The sequence below is a fragment of the Ictalurus punctatus genome, chromosome 20, assembly GCF_001660625.3.
Source record: "Ictalurus punctatus breed USDA103 chromosome 20, Coco_2.0, whole genome shotgun sequence".
In the NCBI taxonomy this organism is placed as follows: Eukaryota; Metazoa; Chordata; class Actinopteri; order Siluriformes; family Ictaluridae; genus Ictalurus; species Ictalurus punctatus.
The window spans coordinates 15743479-15766448 of NC_030435.2; the positions used below are offsets into that span (position 1 = coordinate 15743479).

Sequence of the window (22970 nt, forward strand, 5' to 3'; positions counted from 1 at the left end):
TATATATATATATATATATATATATATATATATATATATATATATATATATTGACACTATATATATACAATATATACAATATATACAATATATATATATATATATATATATATATATATATATATATATATATATATATATATATATATATATATATATAAACACACACACAGTATCTCACAAAAGTGAATACACCCCTCACATTTTTGAAAATATTTGATTATATCTTTTCATGTGACAACACTGAAAAAATGACACTTTGCTACAATGTAAGGTAGTGAGTGTACAGCTTGTGTAACAGTGTAAATTCGCTGTCCCCTCAAAATAACTCAACACACAGCCGTTAATGTCTAAACCGCTGGCAACAAAAGTGAGTACACCCCTAAGTGAAAATGTCCAAATTGGGCCCAAAGTGTCAATATTTTGTGTGGCCACCATTATTTTCCAGCACTGCCTTAACCCTCTTGGGCATGGAGTTCACCAGAGCTTCACAGGTTGCCACTGAAGTCCTCTTCCACTCCTCAATGCTGCCAGCATTGCTGCAGAGGTTGAAGGGGTGGGGGGGTCAGCCTGTCAGTGCTCAGACCATACTCCGCACACTGCATCAAATTTGTCTGCATGGCTGTCATCCCAGAAGGAAGCCTCTTCTAAAGATGATGCACAAGAAAGCCCGCAAACAGTTTTCTGAAGACAAGCAGACTAAGGACATGGATTACTGGAACCAAGATAAACTTATTTGGTTCAGATGGTGTCAAGCGTGTGTGGGGCCAACCATGTGAGGAGTACAAAGACAAGGGTGTCTTTCCTACCCTCAAGCATGGTGGTGGGACTGTCATAGTCTGGGGCTGCACGAGTGCTGCCGTCACTGGGGAGCTACAGTTCATTGAGGGAAGGATAAATGCCAACATGTACTGTGACATACTGAAACAGAGCATGATGCCCTCCCTTTGGAGACTGGGCCGCAGGGCAGTATTCCAGCATGATAACGACCCCAAACACACCTCCAAGACGACCACTGTCTTGCTAAAGAAGCTGAGGGTGAAGGTGATGGACCAAACCCTATTTAGCATCTGTGGGGCATCCTCAAATGGAAGGTGGAGGAGCACAAGGTCTCTACCATCCACCAGCTACCAGCTCCGTGATGTCGTCATGGAGGAGTGGAAGAGGACTCCAGTGGCAACCTGTGAAGCTCTGGTGAACTCCATGCCCAAGAGGGTTAAGGCAGTGCTGGAAAATAATGGTGGCCACACAAAATATTGACACTTTGGGCCAAATTTGGACATTTTCACTTAGGGGTGTACTCACTTTTGTTGGCAGCGGTTTAGATATTAATGGCTGTGTTTAGTTATTTTGAGGGGACAGTGAATTTACACTGTTACACAAGCTGTACACTCACTACTTTACATTGTAGCAAAGTGTCATTTCTTCAGTGTTGTCACATGAAAAGATATAATCAAATATTTACAAAAATGTGAGGGATGTACTCACTTTTGTGAGATACTGTATATATATATATATATATATATATATATATATATATATATATATATATATATATATATATAAATATATATATATATATATATATATATACATACATATATATATATATATATACATATATATATATATATATATATATATATATATATATATATATACAGTGAGGGAAAAAAGTATTTGATCCCCTGCTGATTTTGTACGTTTGCCCACTGACAAAGAAATGATCAGTCTATAATTTTAATGGTAGATTTATTTGAACAGTGAGAGACAGAATAACAACAAAAAAAATCCAGAAAAACGCGTCAAAAATGTTATAAATTGATTTGCATTTTAATGAGGGAAATAAGTATTTGACCCCTCTGCAAAACATGACTTAGTACTTGGTGGAAAAAACCCTTGTTGGCAATCACAAAGGTCAGACGTTTCTTGTAGTTGGCCACCAGGTTTGCACACATCTCAGGAGGGATTTTGTCCCACTCCTCTTTGCAGATCTTCTCCAAGTCATTAAGGTTTCGAGGCTGACGTTTGGCAACTCGAACCTTCAGCTCCCTCCACAGATTTTCTATGGGATTAAGGTCTGGAGACTGGCTAGGCCACTCCAGGACCTTTATGTGCTTCTTCTTGAGCCACTCCTTTGTTGCCTTGGCCATGTGTATTGGGTCATTGTCATGCTGGAATACCCATCCACGACCCATTTTCAATGCCCTGGCTGAGGGAAGGAGGTTCTCACCCAAGATTTGACGGTACATGGCCCCGTCCATCGTCCCTTTGATGCGGTGAAGTTGTCCTGTCCCCTTAGCAGAAAAACACCCCCAATGCATAACGTTTCCACCTCCATGTTTGACAGTGGGGATGGTGTTCTTGGGGTCATAGGCAGCATTCCTACTCCTCCAAACACAGCGAGTTGAGTTGATGCCAAAGAGCTCCATTTTGGTCTCATCTGACCACAACACTTTCACCCAGTTGTCCTCTGAATCATTCAGATGTTCATTGGCAAACTTCAGACGGGCGTGTATATGTGCTTTCTTGAGCAGCGGACCTTGCGGGCGCTGCAGGATTTCAGTCCTTCACGGCGTAGTGTATTACCAATTGTTTTCTTGATGACTATGGTCCCAGCTGCCTTGAGATCATTGACAAGATCCTCCCGTGTAGTTCTGGGCTGATTCCTCACTGTTCTCATGATCAATGCAACTCCACGAGGTGAGATCTTGTATGGAGCCCCAGGCCGAGGGAGATCGACAGTTCTTTTGTGTTTCTTCCATTTGCGAATAATCGCACCAACTGTTGTCACCTTCTCACCAAGTTGCTTGGCAATGGTCTTGTAGCCCATTCCAGACTTGTGTAGGTCTACAATCTTGTCCCTGACATCCTTGGAGAGCTCTTTGGCCTTGGCCATGGTGGAGAGTTTGGAATCTGATTGATTGATTGCTTCTGTGGACAGGTGTCTTTTATACAGGTAACAAGCTGAGATTAGGAGCACTCCCTTTAAGAGTGTGCTCCTAATCTCAGCTCGTTACCTGTATAAAAGACACCTGGGAGCCAGAAATCTTTCTGATTGAGAGGGGGTCAAATACTTATTTCCCTCATTAAAATGCAAATCAATTTATAACATTTTTGACATGCGTTTTTCTGGATCTTCTTGTTGTTATTCTGTCTCTCACTGTTCAAATAAATCTACCATTAAAATTATAGACTGCTCATTTCTTTGTCAGTGGGCAAACGTACAAAATCAGCAGGGGATCAAATACTTCTTTCCCTCACTGTATATATATATATATATATAATGTGTGTGTGTGTGTGTATGAACATGCTATTTAATACATGCTTCCTGAATATACAGGTACGTTACATGCATTTGATGAGGAGTTACACAGAGCCATATTGAGTTCAGGACCACTGCCTGTAAAAAAACCTGACAATTTGTTTCAATATAAAATGTATAAATGTGATGTTCTCTTTTAAATTGCCTTGAATAGCCCTTTCTATACTTGGCTCTCATTTCCCTTTGTTTGTTTTTTTTTACACTTTATTTTCTCTCAGTCTGTTATTTTTCACTTTGTCTTTTTTTAAAATCTTGAATTACTAACATTTTTCATTTGTTGTCTTTTGCTCTTCTCTTTCTCTTTACTATTGCTGTGTCTCCACACCCATATAAAAAGTTCACTGTTATAGTTGGTGGAGCTGTCTGATCTTTCTGATATGAGGCATTAAGAATTGTTCCCAGGCCATCGACTATATAACCTTTTCATCCAAAAGTACACATACACACACCCACCACTACATTCCTCTTTCTTTGCCTGTGGCTATAGTTCATGTGGAGCATCCTGTTGTTACAAAGTGAATCTAGTCATCCTAGAAAACACATAAACCCACACAAACAATCTGCTTTCTGGACAGGGTTGCACGGGTCTATTTGCTCATATTAGAAAATACTTGTCTTTCTCTATAAAATCGTGTTTGTATGGATGTGTCTGTATAATACTTGAGAGGACCAAGGGCATTTGTGTGTTGTTTAGGTCAAACTCATAGACTACAGGAGAAGATGCAGATCATGGGAAAGTACTGACTGTTCTCTGCTGGTACCCAGTACAGACAGACAGACAGACATAAAATGTAATAAAAAAAGAGTTGGATCTCAACAAAAACTAACAGTAATAGAATATTACTGGTAACCAATTATAGATGGTGACTGTCCTCACACATTGCAGATGAGTGTAAGATCTGTGTGCTGTGACTGGTGTGACTAGATAAGTCACAGACAAGTTTTGGACCTAGTGACAGGGGATTGACAGATTTAATTGGTAAAGATGAATAAGTGTGTGACAGTGGGCAGAAATGGCTAAAATGGGGCCAAGCATTCTGGCAGAGTTAGAATAGAAACATCAGTAAGTCAATTGGCTTATTTGTATATATATATCTTCATCCTTTGTATGCAAACTATTACATTTGACTACACATTATGTGGTAACACATCACCACGGCTGACTATGATGGATAGCCCTCATCCTAGCAACATATTTAACATAGAAGGACTACTGACTGGGGTCCCTCAAGAATAAACTACTGTAATAAACAACCATCACAGAAAAATGTTAACTTATTTCTTCTAAAATATTATTAGTTATGTAATTAATGTTATCTGGAAAAAAAAACAAAAAAAAAACCCTAACAGATCATTATTATTTTAGGAAAGTTATAGTTAATCTGCATATTGTGTAAAATGAAAATATATCTTTTCTTTAATACAAATTGCAGCTTTTAGACCAAGTCCAATCCACATTAGTACTTAAAAGCTTATTTAACATCCTTTGATTCTGGTTATTATTTAGTTTTCAGTAATTTCAAATAGACGTTTGTGTTATATTTATATGGTGAAACCAACAAGGCTCATTTTGACCCCAATATAAAATAATTTAAATAAACCCAAAGTCATTCGAATGTCAACATTTTTGACATTTTATTTGTCTGTCAATACAAAAGTAGATAGAGATCTTGGTCTCAGTATGACCCCTTGTCAAAATAAAGTTTGAATAAATGTAATTTAAATTTAGATTTTTCAATTTTACATGAAAATATGTCAAATGAATGGTGTTTACATTGAACTATGAACACCACACGCTACATGCATTTATAGCACACAATTCCGCTCATGCTATGCTCAGGGCATACTGGCATGTGACAAGAGGAGCAAACATTTGCTACCTTCCTGTCTATGTTTCGGGAGCAAAGGTTACACCTTTTTTGGGCAGATTTTCCAGCCGATTGTTGGACGTCCACAGTAGCAGGTGAAGTTTTACTCTCTACCATGATGGTCATTGCTGCTCAGATTGGGGCTTGGAGCATGGCAGTATCAGCTCTCCTCTTCATGTGTGGTATGACCAGGGCATGCCCCAGCTGTCTCAGGTAGATCCGGCGATGTTGGCCACGTTCTGAAAACTTCCACTCTGGGAAGTTCCCCATCCAGATGATGAAGGCATCTGTGTCTGCTGCATCTGTGTCTGTCTCCTTCAAAATGACTGACAGAGTTCCCCTACCCCCCTGATAGTTTGTGATACTTTAAATTATGACCTATGGGAAAGATGAACTCAATAAATAGTTCCATTTATTAAAACTGCATAGGCTGAATTTAGTGGTTAAAAATACATTGGTATTTTTTTAAAAGCACTAATTGAAACAGAAACTGAAAACAATTATATGAAGTCAATAGGAACAAATTGATTGACAAAGTCAGGAAAAATTGGAATAATAGAAAAAAGCAGCTGTGAGATATGACAAAAAGTACACCCCAAGGGTCTGCGGGTACCCCAGTCGGTAGGATGAGGGATAAATTATTATTATTATTATTATTATTATTATTATTATTATTATTATTATTATTATTATTATTATTATTTAAATTACAACCTGTCTCTTCAGTGCTTTAAAATGTAATTGATACAGCCTTATATACAAAGATCTTGAACTGAATTGAAAAAAGAGAGGGGGGCTTATGATCAGAGAAAGTGTTGAAAACAGTTACAAATTGATTTTAAAGGATGAATATTGCCAGGACCTTTCTCTAGGTCACCATTCTGTAGAGCTGTAGTTGCTTCACAGCTGCAAATTGATAAGAATCTGTACACATTTTGGATGCATAAAGTTAGTGTGAAGGGTGAGGCTAGTGGTCACATCATTTATTACAAATTCATAGTTCTGAAATTCAACAAACATGTTCCTATAATGCTGAAATTCAGCTGCTGGCATGAGATTAGGTTGGCTGATGCAGAGGTGTGTTGGGGCTGCTGGGGTGAAGAAAACCTCACTGTGGACTACGGAGTTGAATCACTGCCTAAACAAGGAACAAAGGCCCTCCTGTGAGTGGGGTGTGGGAAACAGTGGAAGAGAGAATCCCTACGCCCAGCTTGGGAATGTGCCCTCCAAATGCATACACTGAACAGGGGATATTATACACATACTCTCATATCAGTGTTCAACACCATACACTTAGCATCATTCACACAGTCTTCATATGCTATTAGTCAGTTCATCAATCAAATGAACAGCACTGAATCAAATGATTCAGTGGCTGATTCAATCATCTCTGTGTGCTGTGGGATGTATGATATAGCACTACCCGAATATGAGAGAGTTTTTCACATGCTCATATGTTGTTCAATAGCTGGACACTCCAAAACACATACACACACACACACACACACACACACACACACACACACAAAGCTGCACATGCAATTTCAAAGAACATAAAATAGAAATACACACCTGACAGTCATAAATCTGCATGTGTACTGTGGGTGTTATCTGTTTTAACACGAGAATATGACAATGATTTGCATACAAGGGTTATTAGTGGTTATGATATACTACCTTAATGTCCACAATGCCCCTTTTTCATCATATCTTCCTTAAGGCATTTAATTATGGCTCATGTAAAAATGATGCTTTTGTCAGGGGGATAAGTTATTTATAGCATGATGCTCTTGAACTCCTGTAATCAGGGATGTTGGGACTGGTAGGAAATTTGTAAGCATGTGTCTTTTTCCCAGCTATGCTACATCAAACATAATCACACACCAAATTCAGGCATGAAAGTAGTCTGGAAAGAAAGTGTTAGAGTGAAAACAAAGCAAATGGGAGGGAGAGAATGAAAGAACCCAATTTACTATGAGATGATAAAAGGATTCAGGACTGATGGGAGTTTTCTTTTGCTGCTGAACAGCTATGGCATTTATTTGTTGTTTAATTTGGTTGGAAACAAGTGAATGATATATGATAATCCTTAAGAGCACAGTTAAGTCATGTTCACATTGGGCACATATAAAATCCACCTGGCAAAAAAGGTTTACTTGAATGTAAGTGAATGTAGAATATGAAAATGGGATTCACTTCTGGTAGCAGTTAATTTGACATCTGCCTGCTCTGATTTTGCTAGATGAACTTTAACCCGGAAAGACCACTAATCTTGGAGCAAACAGAAAGCCAAGAGTGTGCAGCTGGGGCCACGCCATTGTGAAAGACTCGACTCGAAGGAACTGCTTATTAATACAGGGCATTTCAAGATGCACAGTTTTATAAAACAGCAGTATGTAAATACAGTACACACATTTTTAGCAATTGGTTAGCAGAAGCTAACAAGCTATCAAAAAAAGAACTTGCTAATACTTTTCTATTAAATATGATAACTTAGCAATTAGCAGTATAGAAAGATTTGCCAACATAACATAACAAACAGCTAGTTAGTTTTCCTCCAGAAACACATCACATAAGCAATGTCTATGATAGCCTAATTTTGTGTCACATCAGTCAGTACATGACAACAGGTCAGTAATTCATAAGCACTGCTGGTTTATCAGGCAATCCCAGTCAGAGCTACCCAGTTTATTCTAGCTAAAAGATATGAACAGGTTTGTTTTTTCATCTAGGCCTCGGTAACTGTTACAGGCACACAGATGTGCACAGTAAAGTTTATTGTGTTTTCTTACTGTGCAATCAGGAGTTGGGAATGCTTGGGATGCATTAAAAACTTCATACTACCATACTAAATAGTATTGTACTTTACCACTGGTGTTATTACTATTTAGGCATATTACTGAGTGTGTATTGTGTGGTTTGGAGCACCGCTTGTCCTATCTTATTCTAATTGTGTGCAGTTGCAGCCGTGAGGTGAGGAGTACAAAGACAAGTGTCTTGCCTACAGTCAAGCATGGTGGTGGGAGTGTCATGGTTTGGGGCTGCATGATCATGAGAGCATGATCCCCTCCCTTTGGCGACTGGGACGCAGGGCAGTATTCCAGCATGATAACGACCCCAAACACACCTCCAAGACGACCACTGCCTTGCTAAAGAAGCTGAGGGTGAAGGTGATTGACTAAACCCTATTGAGCATCTGTGGGGCATCCTCAAACGGAAGGTGGAGGAGCACAAGGTCTCTAACATCCACCAGCTCTGTGATGTCGTCATGGAGGAGTGGAAGAGGACTCCAGTGGCAACCTGTGAAGCTCTGGTGAACTCCATGCCCAAGAGGGTTAAGGCAGTGCTGGAAAATAATGGTGGCCACACAAAATATTGAGACTTGGGGCCCAATTTGGACATTTTCACTTAGGGGTGTACTCACTTTTGTTGCCAGCGGTTTAGACATTAATGGCTGTGTGTTGAGTTATTTTGAAGTTACTTTTAATTTTTGATTTTTATTTCATAGTATCTCCACTTCTGAAATCAGAACTAGGCCCTCGATGTAGCCCACACATGATAAAACAGAGTTTTAGTTCAGTTTAATTGACCTTATTTGCATTATACAGTATTTTAAGTATTACAGTATTTTAAGCATTATGCTAAAGCCATTCCTCAGGATTAATTATTTTGTTCCATTTCTCTTTATCCTAGAGATAAAGCATATACAATGAGTATACAAGCAAAACTCATTAATTAATTAATTATTATTTGCAATAATGCATTTACATTTGCAGAAATGTGTTATCCTTCCCTACTTGAATAATTGTACAATATAAATCTAACAACAACAAAAAAAAGACACATACATTATCTTAAATTATCATAAATGATAGCTTAAAAATCCTCTTGGCTGTGGAAAATAGATAAGAATAATCACAAGCCAATGTTTGAAACTGTACAATAGGTTAGGAGGTTATGGTGAGGGGTTGGGTTGAGGTGCATAGTGTTTCTTTTAACTTAATCCTTATGAAATCAAATGGAATTATTCTCACATTAGATTCCTGTCTCCCTAATCTGTCTCCAAAGTCTCTGTGTGCACGGAAAATTATAAACATGGGCTAGTGGAATGCTTGCATGACATCATTTGTACATGTTCAGCATTAACAAATAAGAATGGAGTGTGTGTCTGTCTGTCTGTCTGTCTGTCTGTCTGTCTCTGTCTCTCTCTCTCTCTCTCTCTCTCTCTCAGTCTGTTTAGTGGTGACATTGATGCCTCCTCTGTTGTTTGCTAAGATTGTGGGTGCTGCCATGGAAATAGGCTCAAAATGGGACTCTTTTGGCTTGGAAAAGAATAAGTGGGCAATAAATGGCATAACAAGCAGCTAAAAAAAGACAAAGATAGGGACGGTGAAAATGTTTCCATGATCACTGAGTTATTTTTAAGAAGTGAAGCCAGACGTTTAGGAAGCAGACAAGTATTTGCTGGGTGACCTAACAGCATAGGATCAAGAATGATGGAGGCTCACATCCAGCTCTGAGACTCCAATTGAAAGCATTAAAACACAGCTTTCAAAAGTACTTTGAAAATAAAGGTGCTCTAATACCTATGTAGCGAACTATTGTTGAATAGAACACAATTTGTAACTCAGCCAAAGTAAATCTTGTCTGTATATTGCCTGTTGGGAATTGACTAATTACATGTAGCCTAATATCACTTTTAGGACACATATTCCATCACTACAGTTTACAGTAAGTGTGCATTAGATGACTATAATTAAAACAATGATCATAAATATTCAAAATTTGGATTTCTTAAAATATTCAAATGACATGAATTCTTGCTTCATGGAAATACATTATTTTATGGCAGGTAAATATGCTAATTTTATGTCACAAAAGCAATGTGGTCATATGAGGAAAAAAGTTACTTAATATCGTAAGTTACTGAAATTTACAAGGGAGATACATAAAGAAATATCTTATAATCTCATTGCAGCACCCTGAATTATAAGCATATATATATATATATATATATATATATATATATATATATATATATATATATATATATATATACACACACAGTATCTCACAAAAGTGAGTACACCCCTCACATTTTTGTAAATATTTGAATATATCTTTTACAGCTTGTGTAACAGTGTAAATTTGCTGTCCCCTCAAAATAACTCAACACACAGCCATTATTGTCTAAACCGCTGGCAAAAAAAGTGAGTACACCCCAAAGTGAAAATGTCCAAATTGGGCCCAATTAGCCATTTCCCCTCCCCAGTGTCATGTAACTTGTTAGTATTACAAGGTCTCAGGTGTGAATGGGGAGCAGGTGTGTTAAATTTGGTGTCATCGCTCTCACACTCCCTTATACTGGTCACTGAAAGTTCAACATGGCATCTTATGGCAAAGAACTCTCTGAGGATCTGAAAAAAAGAATTGTTGCTCTACATAAAGATGGCCTAGGCTATAAGAAGATTTCCAGACCCTCACACAGCTACAGAATGGTGGCCAAGACCATAGAGCGGTTTAACAGGACAGGTTCCACTCAGAACAGGCCCCGCCATGGTCGACCATGGAAGTTGAGTGCACATGCTCAACATCATATCCAGAGGTTATCTTTGGGAAATAGACGTATGAGTGCTGCCAGCATTTCTGCAGAGGTTGAAGGGGTGGGGGGCTTAGCCTGTCAGTGCTCAGACCATACACCGCACACTGCATCAAATTGGTCTGCATGGCTGTCATCCCAGAAGGAAGCCTCTTCTAAAGATGATGCACAAGAAAGCCCGCAAACAGTTTGCTGAAGACAAGCAGACTAATCACATGGATGACTGGAACCATGTCCTGTGGTCTGATGAGACCAAGATAAACTTATTTGGTTCAGATGGTGTCAAGTGTGTGTGGGGCCAACCATGTGAGGAGTACAAAGACAAGTGTGTCTTGCCTACAGTCAAGCATGGTGGTGGGAGTGTCATGGTCTGGGGCTGCATGAGTGCTGCCAGCACTGGGGAGGTACAGTTCATTGAGGGAACCATGAATACCAATATGTACTGTGACATACTGAAGCAGAGCATGATCAGTATGCAGTATTCCAGCATGATAACGACCCCAAACACACCTCCAAGATGACCACTGCCTTGTTAAAGAACCTGAGGGTGAAGGTGATGGACTGGCCAAACATGTCTCCAGACCTAAACCCTATTGAGCATCTGTGGGGCATCCTCAAATGGAAGGTGGAGTAGCACAAAGTCTCTAACATCCACCAGCTCCGTGATGTCATCATGGAGGAGTGGAAGAGGACTCCAGTGGCAACCTGTGAAGCTCTGGTGAACTCCATGCCCAAGAGGGTTAACGCAGTGCTGGAAAATAATGATGGCCAAAGTAATTATTGACACTTTGGGCCCAATCTGGACATTTTCACTCAGGGGTGTACTCACTTTTGTTGCCAGCAGTTTAGACATTAATGGCTATGTGTTGCGTTATTTTGAGGGGACAGCAAATTTACACTGTTACACAAGCTGTAAACTCACTACTTTACATTGTAGCAAAGTGTCATTTCTTCAGTGTTGTCACATGAAAAGATATAATCAAATATGTACAAAAATGTGAGGGGTGTACTCCCTTTTGTGAGATACTGTGTATATATATTATATATATATATATATATATATATATATATATATATATATATATATATATATATATATATATATATATATATATATATATATATATATCACACACACATACATACATACATACATACATGCATACATGGTATGATGTAATGCCAACTAATCTATTTGTCATTTAATTTTAACTGTTACAAAAAAGATATTTAGTTTATGTGTATTTTAGACGCATAGTTCATAGTTGCTTAGATTAAAACCAGGCATCAAAACCTAAACTAAACATCTCCAGCAATGAAACCTACAGAAGTCATTATAAAGCAATTAGCAGTGAGACTCCAGGCGAGAGAGATCATTCTCTCATAATACATATTGCATTCCTTCATTCTATCTGTAATCCACTGAGTGAAACAGTCAAGTGCATACTTCCAAGAGTAGCCAAGATAAACTTCCTCACACACATACACAGCCACACACACAGTGCCACACACACAAACACACACACACACACACACGCACACACACACATGAAAACAAACTGATACCATTATTTAAACAAAGAATATAGTTTTTTTGTTCAAATTATTCGTTAAGGCATGAACCTGAGCTTAAACTTTATATAAATAATATATTTATTCAGCAATTAAAAGAAACTAAGCTATTGGATATCATCCTTGATTATAAATTGTCCTGGTCAAAACACATTGACAATACTGTTAAGATAATGGGAAACGTATTAGCGGTAGTAAGACGATGCAGACAATATTTTACATCTAATATACTGAAACTTGTATTAAGTACTCTTTTTTTCTCACAGCTAAATTATTGCCAGATAATTTGGAGTAATGCTGCTAAAAAGATTTAAGTAAACTTCAGTGGGTACAGAGTAAGGCAGCAACACTCACTCTCCAGTGTCCATATGGCACAAATATCAATAGCATGCATTTCCACCTTAACCGGTTGAAAGTGGAAGACAAGATGATTGCTGTAGTGTTATTAACAATATGGAAAATTTTACAATATAAAGTTCCATTGTATCAGTATAGTCTATTAAAGTGTAATCTAGAGTCATATGCATATGCCACCAGACAGGCAACGGTTTTCACTCTCCAAATCAAAAACTAATATCCTTAAACATGCAGTACTATATAGGGTAATGAAAACATGGAATTCACCACCATTGTTATTGACTAAAATAACACCAAAATCAAATTTTAAAAGGCATATAAGGGCACATCTTGGATCATAATATTTATAGGATGTTTTGCAAACAGAGATGCTATGAAAGCATAACAATGGGTCAGATTATGTTATCTATTTTACGCATTTATGCATAAGTATAATATTAAGAATATGTTGAAATGAAATAGAATGTTACGTTTAATGTATGTTTCTGAATGTATGTTAACTGTTTTTATTATGTGTTTTTTAATGTGAGTTCTTAAATGTATGTGGACCCCAGAAGACTAGCAGTGTTCTAGGGCACAGCTAATGTGGATCCTAACAAATAAACAAATAAACACATGTTGAATATGCATATACAGGGAAAAAAAATCATGAAAACTTTATTTTCATACTATTATTTTTTTATCTAACTTTTTTCTCTACTTAATCATCCCATTTTAAAAGTTTCCTTCATGGGATCAATAAAGTGTGTGTGTGTGTGTGTGTGTGTGTGTGTGTGTGTGTGTGTGTGTGTGTGTGTGTGTGTGTGTATATATATATATATATATATATATATATATATATATATATATATATATATATATATATATATATATATATGTATATATGCGCACATATCTCAAATCTTTCCATCTCTGATCTTTTTTCCTTTTTCTGACCTATATATCACTCTCTTAGTTTTATTTTTTTAAAGGTTCTATAGATTAAATAAAATGTAAATCAACAAATGTTATAACAGTTGTTTCTATGCAAACAATAGATGTTTTTGACTGAGAGCAGAGTGGAATTCAGTAGGTGAGACTCACCTATCTACTACATAGTTTCCGCTCCAGCAAGTGGGTTCATCACGTACAACCTCTCCTTCACACAGCATCTCCGGCACTGCCGAAAAAAATGCCTTGTAGCGTGGAATATACTTCATGAGCTCTCTAAAAGAAACGCATATCATTAAACAAAAGTGAGGTTTCACCGAACTGTGATTATAAAACTTATTTAAAAAGAGACTGAAAAAAAAAAAAAAAACTTTAACAAGGTGAAGTTTACATTTGACCATTTGAAATTTTGGAAAATAAGGGGCCCCTAGACTCAGATTTATGTATTTTTATAGAAAGCCATATTTAAATCATAATTTCAAAGTTCTTGTATTTCCCAGGCTGATGTCTTTGTACTCTAGAAATGAAAAATGAAAAATGTATAGGCTGATGTAAGCTAAAATTCAAAACTGCATCTACATTAACAAATCTATTATTATCAGAATTGGAAATTATAGCTAAACAATCTACTTGTAAAATTGGATTTAAAAAAACATACATCTTAGACTAGAATAAACACATGCACACACACGTATACACACATTCATCTATCTTTGTGAGGACCTTCCATCGACATAATGCTAGAAGAATATTAGAAGTAAAACTAGAACTGAAAGAAAAACATATGAACTTCATATGAAAATATCCAGTAGAAGGATTGGTAAATCATTAGAGGGCTCTGAAAAATGAATGACTCACATGTTGAATAACAGATGAGTTGTGACATCATATTACAATCATGTGATTTCCAGAGGTGAGTGGGAAGTAACTGATTTACAGGCAGCTACATCTGTATCTGCTACAGGCAGATACAGGCAGTGCTAATGGAGAAATATATCTACTCATTTAAAGTAGATGCATGCAAAATATAATTCACCATATATAAAGGAAGGGGTTAAATTAGATTTTAATTGCCAATGTATATTGTCTGTGTGTGTATGTGTGTGCTTACCGAGCAATCTGTTTTAGACTTCTATCTTTATTGTGTTTGGTGAGTTTCAGAGGGAGTGAGCTGATCAGCCCACCACACAAGTTTGTGGAGAAGTCCAGGGAAGATGAGGCAAGCAGGATGAGAGTGAGTTGTGAGAAAACAAAAAGTCACAGAACAGACAAAAGAGGAGGGAAAGGGATAAAAAAAAAAAAAATTAAAAAAAAAAATCATGATCCTGTGAGAAAAGTCAGACATGCACATGCAAATTCAAACCTATTATGTGACGTTGCACTAAAAAACAACCAGGCTGTACACCACTTTGGGAAACAGTACCATCAACCCTCTCTCGCTCTCTCTCCCTCCCTCCCTCCCTCCCTCCCTCCCTCTCTCTCTCTCTCTCTCTCTCTCTCTCTCTCTCTCAATGCATGTTTGTATAGTAGTGTTTGTTTTTTCCTTTTCCTGCTGAGGTGATCAGTGCTATGTGACTATTGTGGTGTATTCACAAATAAGTCAGGTGACTATAAAAAAGGTTCCATTAAAGTAAAAACAATCTAGATTTTACTACATTTTGTTCCCCATCCATATGGTTTATGGTTTGGTGATGCACAGAAATCTGTTGCTGAATGACCAGACCGCTACAGTTTTGTAAATTGAAAAAGACTAAACAAAGTGAATGTCATTTGTGTCAAGCTTTGTTGGCAGACCACTGTGTTAAAGCAGCACAACAAAGCAGCAAGAGGGGGAAAAAAGTGTTGCTGTTTGCCATTCAGGCAAATGATTTATTTGTTCTTTACTTTTTTTGATGAATGGTACATTCTAGGACACTTTATTTAGTAGTTATATTTAAAGTATCTCGTTTGGTTTAATGATGAAAACATTTCACATTGTGTTAAAAGACAGAATTAACAGACAAGATACTTGTCATATCACAGCAAACCAGCAACTCCATTTCCCAGAATACACCAACAACTACAAAAATGGCCAAAGAGGACTATACTTCCCACACACACACATACACATACATACACACACATACGTACACCCCAGACACCCCTCCCCCCCCATCCCCCAACACACACACACACTTGTTTACCTTCTCTGGAGTTCTAATCACACACACCTGTTTCCAATCTCACACACATTCACTTCAAGTTTAAAAGAGACTGTTCAAACAAACGTCAGAGTTACACATGTAACCCTGTTCCCTGAGAAGGGAACGAGACGTTGCATTTAGCATAACAGTATGGGAAGCGCCTTGCGCATGTGACCGGTATCTGAAGCTCATGTAAAATCATGCCCCTACTTATAGGCCTTCCATGAACAGGTGACGTGGCAATTAAGCGCGTTGCATGATATATATATATATATATATATATATATATATATATATATATATATATATATATATATGGCACCTGTGAACCACGCCGCCAGCCTCTATTATCTGAAGCGAAGGCAATTCACAGGCTTGCTCTGGTATGACAGAGCTATGCAATGTGTCATTCCCTTATCCCTTATCACTCCGTTATACCGAGGGTATGGCCTGTTCAAAAAGATCCAATCCTGAGGGTCACTGCAACACACTCAAGCACGGGGTGGAATGAATATCCAGGCTGTAATAATGAAAGAATGTGTGTGGCGTAGACCATCCTGCAGCAGCACACACATCCTGCAAGGATACCTCGTTGGACAAAGCCTTCGAGGAGACAACCGCCCTAGTGGAATGAGCTCTTATGCCCAGAGGCGTGGTGAGACCACGCGCCTCGTTAGCCATAGAGATTGTTTCCACTATCCAATTAGAGATGCGCTACTTTGACACAGCATCACCTTTACTGTCGCCGCCAAAGCAGACCAGCAGCTGCTCCGACTTACGCCACTGGCCGGAGCGGTGGACGTAAGTACAGAGAGCCCTTACTGGACACAGCAGGTGCATCCTCTCTTGTTCTGGTGTTAGGAATGGAGGAGGGCAGAAAGCCTGCATCACCACAGGGTGGGCAGCCGATGTAGGCACTTTAGGAATGTAATCCGGCCTAGGATACAGGAAGGCCTTGGCTAATCCAGGGGAAAAGTCAAGGCAGGAAGGGGCAACAGAGAGAGCTTGTAGACCTCCCACTCGCTTGAGAGATGTCAGGGCCAGTAGAAGAGCTACCTTTATAGTCAGAAGCTTCTCTGAGGCTGACTCTAAGGGCTCAAATGGGGCCCCTGACAGACCTTTCAAGACCACAGAAAGTTCCCAGGAAGGTATGCACGGCCTACAGATGGGCCTCAGCCGTCTGATACCATGCATGAACCTTGAAGTTAGAGGATGTTGCCCCACAGAGGCTCCACCAACCAGGGCGTGGCTGGCCAAAACAGTGGCCACGTAACCCTGATTGTAGAAGGAGCCAACCCTGCTGAGAAACGTTCTTGTAAGAACTCCAGGACTGTAGCTATTGCGCAGTTCACTGGGTCTAGCTGACGTTCTTCACACCACAACACAAAAAGCTGCCACTTGAGCGCTTACAATTTCCTTGTGGATGGTGCTCTAGCGTTTAACATGGTCTCTGCAACCTCAGTTGTGAGACCAGAATCTATGAGCTGGTGCCCCTCAGGGGCCAGACCCACAGTTTCCATAGTTCCATAGAGTGATAAATCAGCCCTCCGGCTTGAGACAGTAGATCCCTGCAGATGGAAATCTCCCAAGGAGTACCGTCGAGCAAGGAAATTATCTCCGAGAAGCATATTTGAGCTGGCCAATGAGGTGCTACTAGCAGCAGACATAGACGGTGTTGGCGAATTCGGTAGAACTTGTGAGAACAAAGCAATCGGGGGAAGGGCATATAGACGTGACCTCGGCCATGTGTGCACCATGGCGTCCAGCCCCAATGGTGCGGGAGGAGTGAGGGCGAACCACAGCGGGTAGTGAGTTGTCTCCTCAGAGGCGAACACATCCACTTCCGCTTGTCCGAACCTCTGCCAATGGACTCCACCACTTGTGAGTGGAGCCTCCAACCCCCGGGCCTCAGCCCCTGCCTCAGCAGGATGTCGGCCCCTACATTCCGGCTGCCCAGTATGTACATTACACTCACTGACAAGGACTTTCCCTCTGCCCAGAGAAGGATTAGTTGTGCCTGCCTGAACAGGGGGCATGAACGTAACCCTCCCTGGTGGTTGATATATAAGACCACCACTGTGTTTTCTGACACAACTAGCACATTGTGACCTCTCAACTGAGGAAAAAAGAATTTCAGTGCTAGGAATGCGGCCCACATCTCTAGGAGATTTATATGCCACTCCAGATGACGGCCACTCCAAAGACCGTGAGCTGGACAGCATTTTAAGACTGCACCCCAGCCCGTGACGGATGCGTCGGTCATTACCGTCTTGTGGTAAGGAGACGCCCCTAGAGTGTGGCCCGAGGCTAGAAACTGCGGGGACCTCCAAATACTCAGAACACGTAGGCATCGGCACGTGTCACTGATTATACTCAGAGGATGAAATCCCCGACATTTCAGCCAACAGTGAAACGGTCTCATGTGCAATAGGCCCAACGGAATGACGTTGGCTGCTGCTGCCATAAGGCCCAACAGTCTCTCATAGAGACTGGAGGGGATGCCCAGACCTAGCTTTATCTTGCTCAAAGTTGATAGGATCGATCTTACATGTGTTGGGGATAGAAACGCCCTCATCGTAGTAGAATCCCATATAACCCCTAGAAAAGTTGTCCTCTGCAGTGGAGAAAGCCTACTTTTCTTGAGGTTCAAACTGAGCCCCAAGCTCCTCCTTTGGGTGAGAACAACATCTCGATGTTGAACCACCTGTTCCCTGGATCGTGCTAGAATTGACTAGTCATCCAGGTAGTTTAGTACACGGATGCCCTGGAGTCGCAAGGGAGCCAGAGCCGCATCCATGCACTTTGTGAATGTGCAAGGGGATAAAGCTAGCCCGAAGGGAAGAACCCGAAATTGGTATGTGTTGTCTCCAAACGCAAACCTCAGGAACTTCCTGTGGCTGGGCGATATTCCTATGTGGAAATATGCATCTTTTAGATCTATCGTCACAAACCAGTCCTCGAACTGAATCTGTGGCATGATAAGTTTGACCATCAGCATCTTGAACCTGTATGTCCGAAGAGTATGGTTCAGATGATGCAGATCTAAAATTAGCCGCATACTCCCAACTTTTTTGCGGACCAGGAAATAACAGCTGTAAAAACCTCCCTCCCTTAGGGAACGGGGTACATGTTCTATGGCCTCATTGTCCAAAAGGGAACTTACTTCCTGCGCTAACGTCGGCTCTGATCTGTGCTGACTACTGTGGTGAGCACACCTCTGAACCAGGGGGGGGGTCGAGGTATGAACTGGACCTGGTAACCCTTTTCTACGGTAGACAGAACCCAGGGAGATACATTTGGCAGTAGTTACCATGCTGCCCAATGTTCTTTTAGTGAGGTTAACTATTCCACATTCTATTGGAGGGAAAGCATCAGATTTTCATTGCCCTGTGACAGCTCGCTGACCAGAGAACACTGAAAACTTGGGGACTACCTTGGCTAGGGGAGGCCCTACAGTAGCACTGGGGGCTACCTGCTCTAACAACCTCATGTCCCCTGATACGTCCCTCCACAACCCCTCAGGACCACTCTTGTTTGCCTGCTTGGCTTTTATGACCATTTTCAGATCAGGCCTAGTAGCAGACCACGACTGTGGCCGCCCGGTTCCCCTGGCCGTCTGCAGGAGTTGGCAGGCTGCCATACTCGCCTTCTGGGTCTCCGTCGCACTAGTGCTGGCTGGGTGAGCTCGAGACAACAGGGAAGGAATTGGCTTTTTTGAATGCCGCCATATGTCAAGCTCACTCAGCAGGTCTGCTTGGTAGGCCTGCAATACTGTCATTGTCTGCAGTGACCCACAAGCAAGACTATTACTGCATAGGCTTGCCCACCAATGCCAGGCTGACCTTACCTGGTGGGTGGTTTGGATGGCAAAGCCAGCCCCCATAATTACCTGCTGTCGATGGAGAGAGGTAGCTCACAAGCACCTCCTCCACCTTCAGCATAGCTAAATAGCCATGCCGTTCATTCCCCACAATGGCCGAATAATCCAACATCGTGGGGTTATAAATATGGCTTATGTATGGATTTCCCCCAGAAGCCTAATATTTTGTCATGCACTTCTGGAAGAAAGGGGATTTTCTGCAATGTGAGGAATTTACTTCCACTGGAGAGAAAAAGGCTCATCCAGCCTTAGTAATCTCTTCAAGCAGCTCTTTATATGCTGCTCTCAGTTTTTAGCACATCCTTCTGGCTCCTCGGAGTCAGAGAGGAATTATTACTATTATTTTTGTGTGTGTGTGTGTGTGTTTTTTTTCCCACTTTTTTTCCCTTTTGGCTTTCCATAGCGGAAGGAGGAGTCGCCAAAATCTCCAAAATCCAGCAGAGAGCCGAACCCAGAAGACAGAGCAAGAGGTAGAGCAGCGCTCATCTCCGGCTCCTCTTCCGGATCCATAAGAGATCCCCCGAACCTGAGATGGTTAGCTGCCTTGGCAGCAGCCGGCCCAGATCCGCGAGGCTCTGAAACCCAACTCGCTTCGGCTTCCAAGAAGAGCGCGAGTCGCGAGCCGAGCTGCTTAATGTAGACATTACCATGTGCAGTCTCTCGAGGCCTCCATCGCATGCTACACTCCTAAACACTTCACACAGAAAGTGTGCACTACTCCCATGTTGAAACGGGAGCAGGTGTAACACACTTCCTGAATTTTTTCTGGCTCATTACTTCCCTCTCTTTTCTTTTCTTTTCTTTTTTTCTAAAAAAGGGATAGAAAAGTTTAGAGATTTTGAGAAAATAGAGAGTAGAAATGAAGCATTTTTTGTCACACAAACAACAGACATGCAGTCTCGCTGAAGATAATAATTCTGGCGGCGTGGATCACAGGTGCCATATATATATCCTGCGACGCACTTAATTGCCACGTCACCTGATCATGGGAGGCCTATTAGTAGAGGCATGATTTTACACAAGCTTCAGATACCGGTCACATGCGCAAGGCGCTTCCCATACTGTTATGCTAAATGCAACGTCGAAGCTCCCTTTGAAAGGGAACAATCCTTGTAAAATATACGAGGAAAAGATAACCATTTCCTTCGGCAGTGCCCTCTCAAGTCTCGTCGGAACACTGGGGATGCCAAACCCGACTCTCAAAGGGTGAGTCCATCCCAGTTATCTCAGTTAGTTTCTCAGCCAGAACTCGTTCTACCAGTCATGGCTGAATCCTCAGGGGTGTCTTTTGTTCAAGAAGCATTGATTGACTCCAGAGCGGCAGGGAATGTCATCGATCAAGACACATTGAATTAGTTCAACATCCCCATTCATCCATTACTACAGCCACAGAAGATCCAAGCCATTGATGGAGCTCCAATTGGGGGACGGTTTACCTTGCATTGCACAGAGCCTTCAAGCCAGTGCACTCCACAGAGAGACCATCATCCTCTATGTCACAGTCTCATCTCATCCCATCATCCTAGGTCTCCCCAGGTTCGAACAACATAACCCACGTATCTCATGGACTAACAAATCGCACACTGGTCTCCTCACTGCCTTGCACACTGTCTACCAACCCCAGTAGTACCACTGGTGGCTACATCCATCGAAAGCTCTAACCAACCCCTTCCAGTTCAAGTTCCACCCGACTATCAGGACCTCTTGGAGGTTTTCAGCAAAAAGAAAGCCAGTGGACTACCACCACACTGACTGTATGACTGTGCTATTGAGCTGCTTCCTGAAGCCAGTCCACCTTGAGGGCAGGTATATCCCCTATCTCAGACGGAACAACGAGCAATGGAGGAATATATTCAAGAGGCACTCCAGCAAGGTAAATAACCCATATGTTTCAAGAAGACTATGATATCAATACCAATAGGGTTAAAAAAAGAGCTCATCTACCTTACTATTATGTTAAAAAAAAAAAAAAAAAGGCTATTCCACTTACCAATAGCTCAAGAACCAGGGCGTTTCAACTTACACATAGAATCAAAACCAGGGGTTTTCAAATTACACATAGAATCAAAACCAAGGGATTTCAAATTACACCTAGAATCAAAACCAAGGGATTTCAAATTACACATAGAATCAAAACCAAGGGATTTGAATTACCCATAGAATCAAAAGCGGAGAGACAAAACAATCTAGAGTGACCTTGGTCTTACTATTATCTCGCGGGGGGGCAGCTTGACTCAGCCACCCTTATAAATGGCTCCTCATGGTTTTCTCTTAAAATTAAGGCCTTCCTTGCGAGCCTGCATTTCTAGTTTATAATTTATTTTCATATTTGCTCTATATCTCTATTTTATATATAGTTATACTGCTTGAAAAACGGTTTACTGTACTTCCTACTTCATAATATCATTATATTACCCTTCTACTGTCCCACATATCCTATTATTCTGGGTTTTTTTTTATAAAGAGTATATATATATTATTATTATAAGCTATTACTCTTATAATATCTTAATATTCCTTTTTATTATTCTAATAAAGTTATAGTAGTATGTGTGTGAGAGAGAGAGTGTGTGTGTGTGTGTGTGTGTGTGTGTGTGTTAGCACTCCTCAGCTCATATACTTCTTTTTGACTTTTTGACTAATAAACCATAGTGTATTACTCTTAAAGATCTAAGATCTTTAAAGTGTGAATCCAATTCAATATTCAATATCAGTCAATATCCGCCTCACACCACTTCTGTGTGTCTTGGTGCCCGTCTTTTCTTCTTATCCCCTTTACTGGATACTAGGTCTCCCTCATGTTTATTTTATGACATTTTTTATCCACAACAGTACATCAGACCCTCTTTATCCCCTGCTTCAGCAGGTTTCTTCTTTGTGTAGAAAAAGGGAGGTGGTCTCAGGCCATGCATAGATTACTGGGGCCTCAACCAATGTTCCATTATGTATCGCGATCCTCTGCCTCTAGTTCCAGCAGTCATAGAACAACTCAGATCAGCTACTATCTTCACGAAGGTGGATCTTCACAATGCATACAACCTGGTCCATATCCGAGAGGGAGATGAGTGGAAAACTGCCTTCAGTACCACCTTGGGCCACTATGAATACTTGGTCATGCTGTATGGGCTCTCTAGCACCCTCTCAGTGTTCCATTGTTTCATAAATGATGTCCTAAGGGACCTGCTGGGCTGCAGTGTAATCACCTACATAGACAACCTTATGATATATTCAATATCCCCTGGAGAACATGTCCACC

At 40.5% G+C, this 22970-nt stretch overlaps 1 protein-coding gene across 9 annotated transcripts in view; it reads right to left on the minus strand.

The window, feature by feature from the left end:
* The window catches only part of gpc5c (glypican 5c), a 143225-nt gene that overhangs the window by 39465 nt on the left and 80790 nt on the right, over positions 1-22970 (minus strand). For 6 of the 9 annotated variants that reach the window (XR_008393054.1, XM_053673544.1, XM_017496424.3 and 3 more), the window contains exons 5-6: positions 14763-14822; positions 13805-13927 (exon numbers count right to left, since the gene is read on the minus strand). The exons of 1 other annotated variant lie outside the window; for it this stretch is intronic. Coding sequence is in view for 7 of the 8 variants with exons in the window: in XM_053673544.1 (XP_053529519.1) it covers positions 13805-13927; positions 14763-14822 (183 nt within the window). In the remaining variant the exon portion in view is untranslated. The remainder of the gene's footprint in view (positions 1-13804; positions 13928-14762; positions 14823-22970) is intronic. 2 more of the 9 variants (XM_053673546.1, XM_053673541.1) reach the window with 1 other exon arrangement.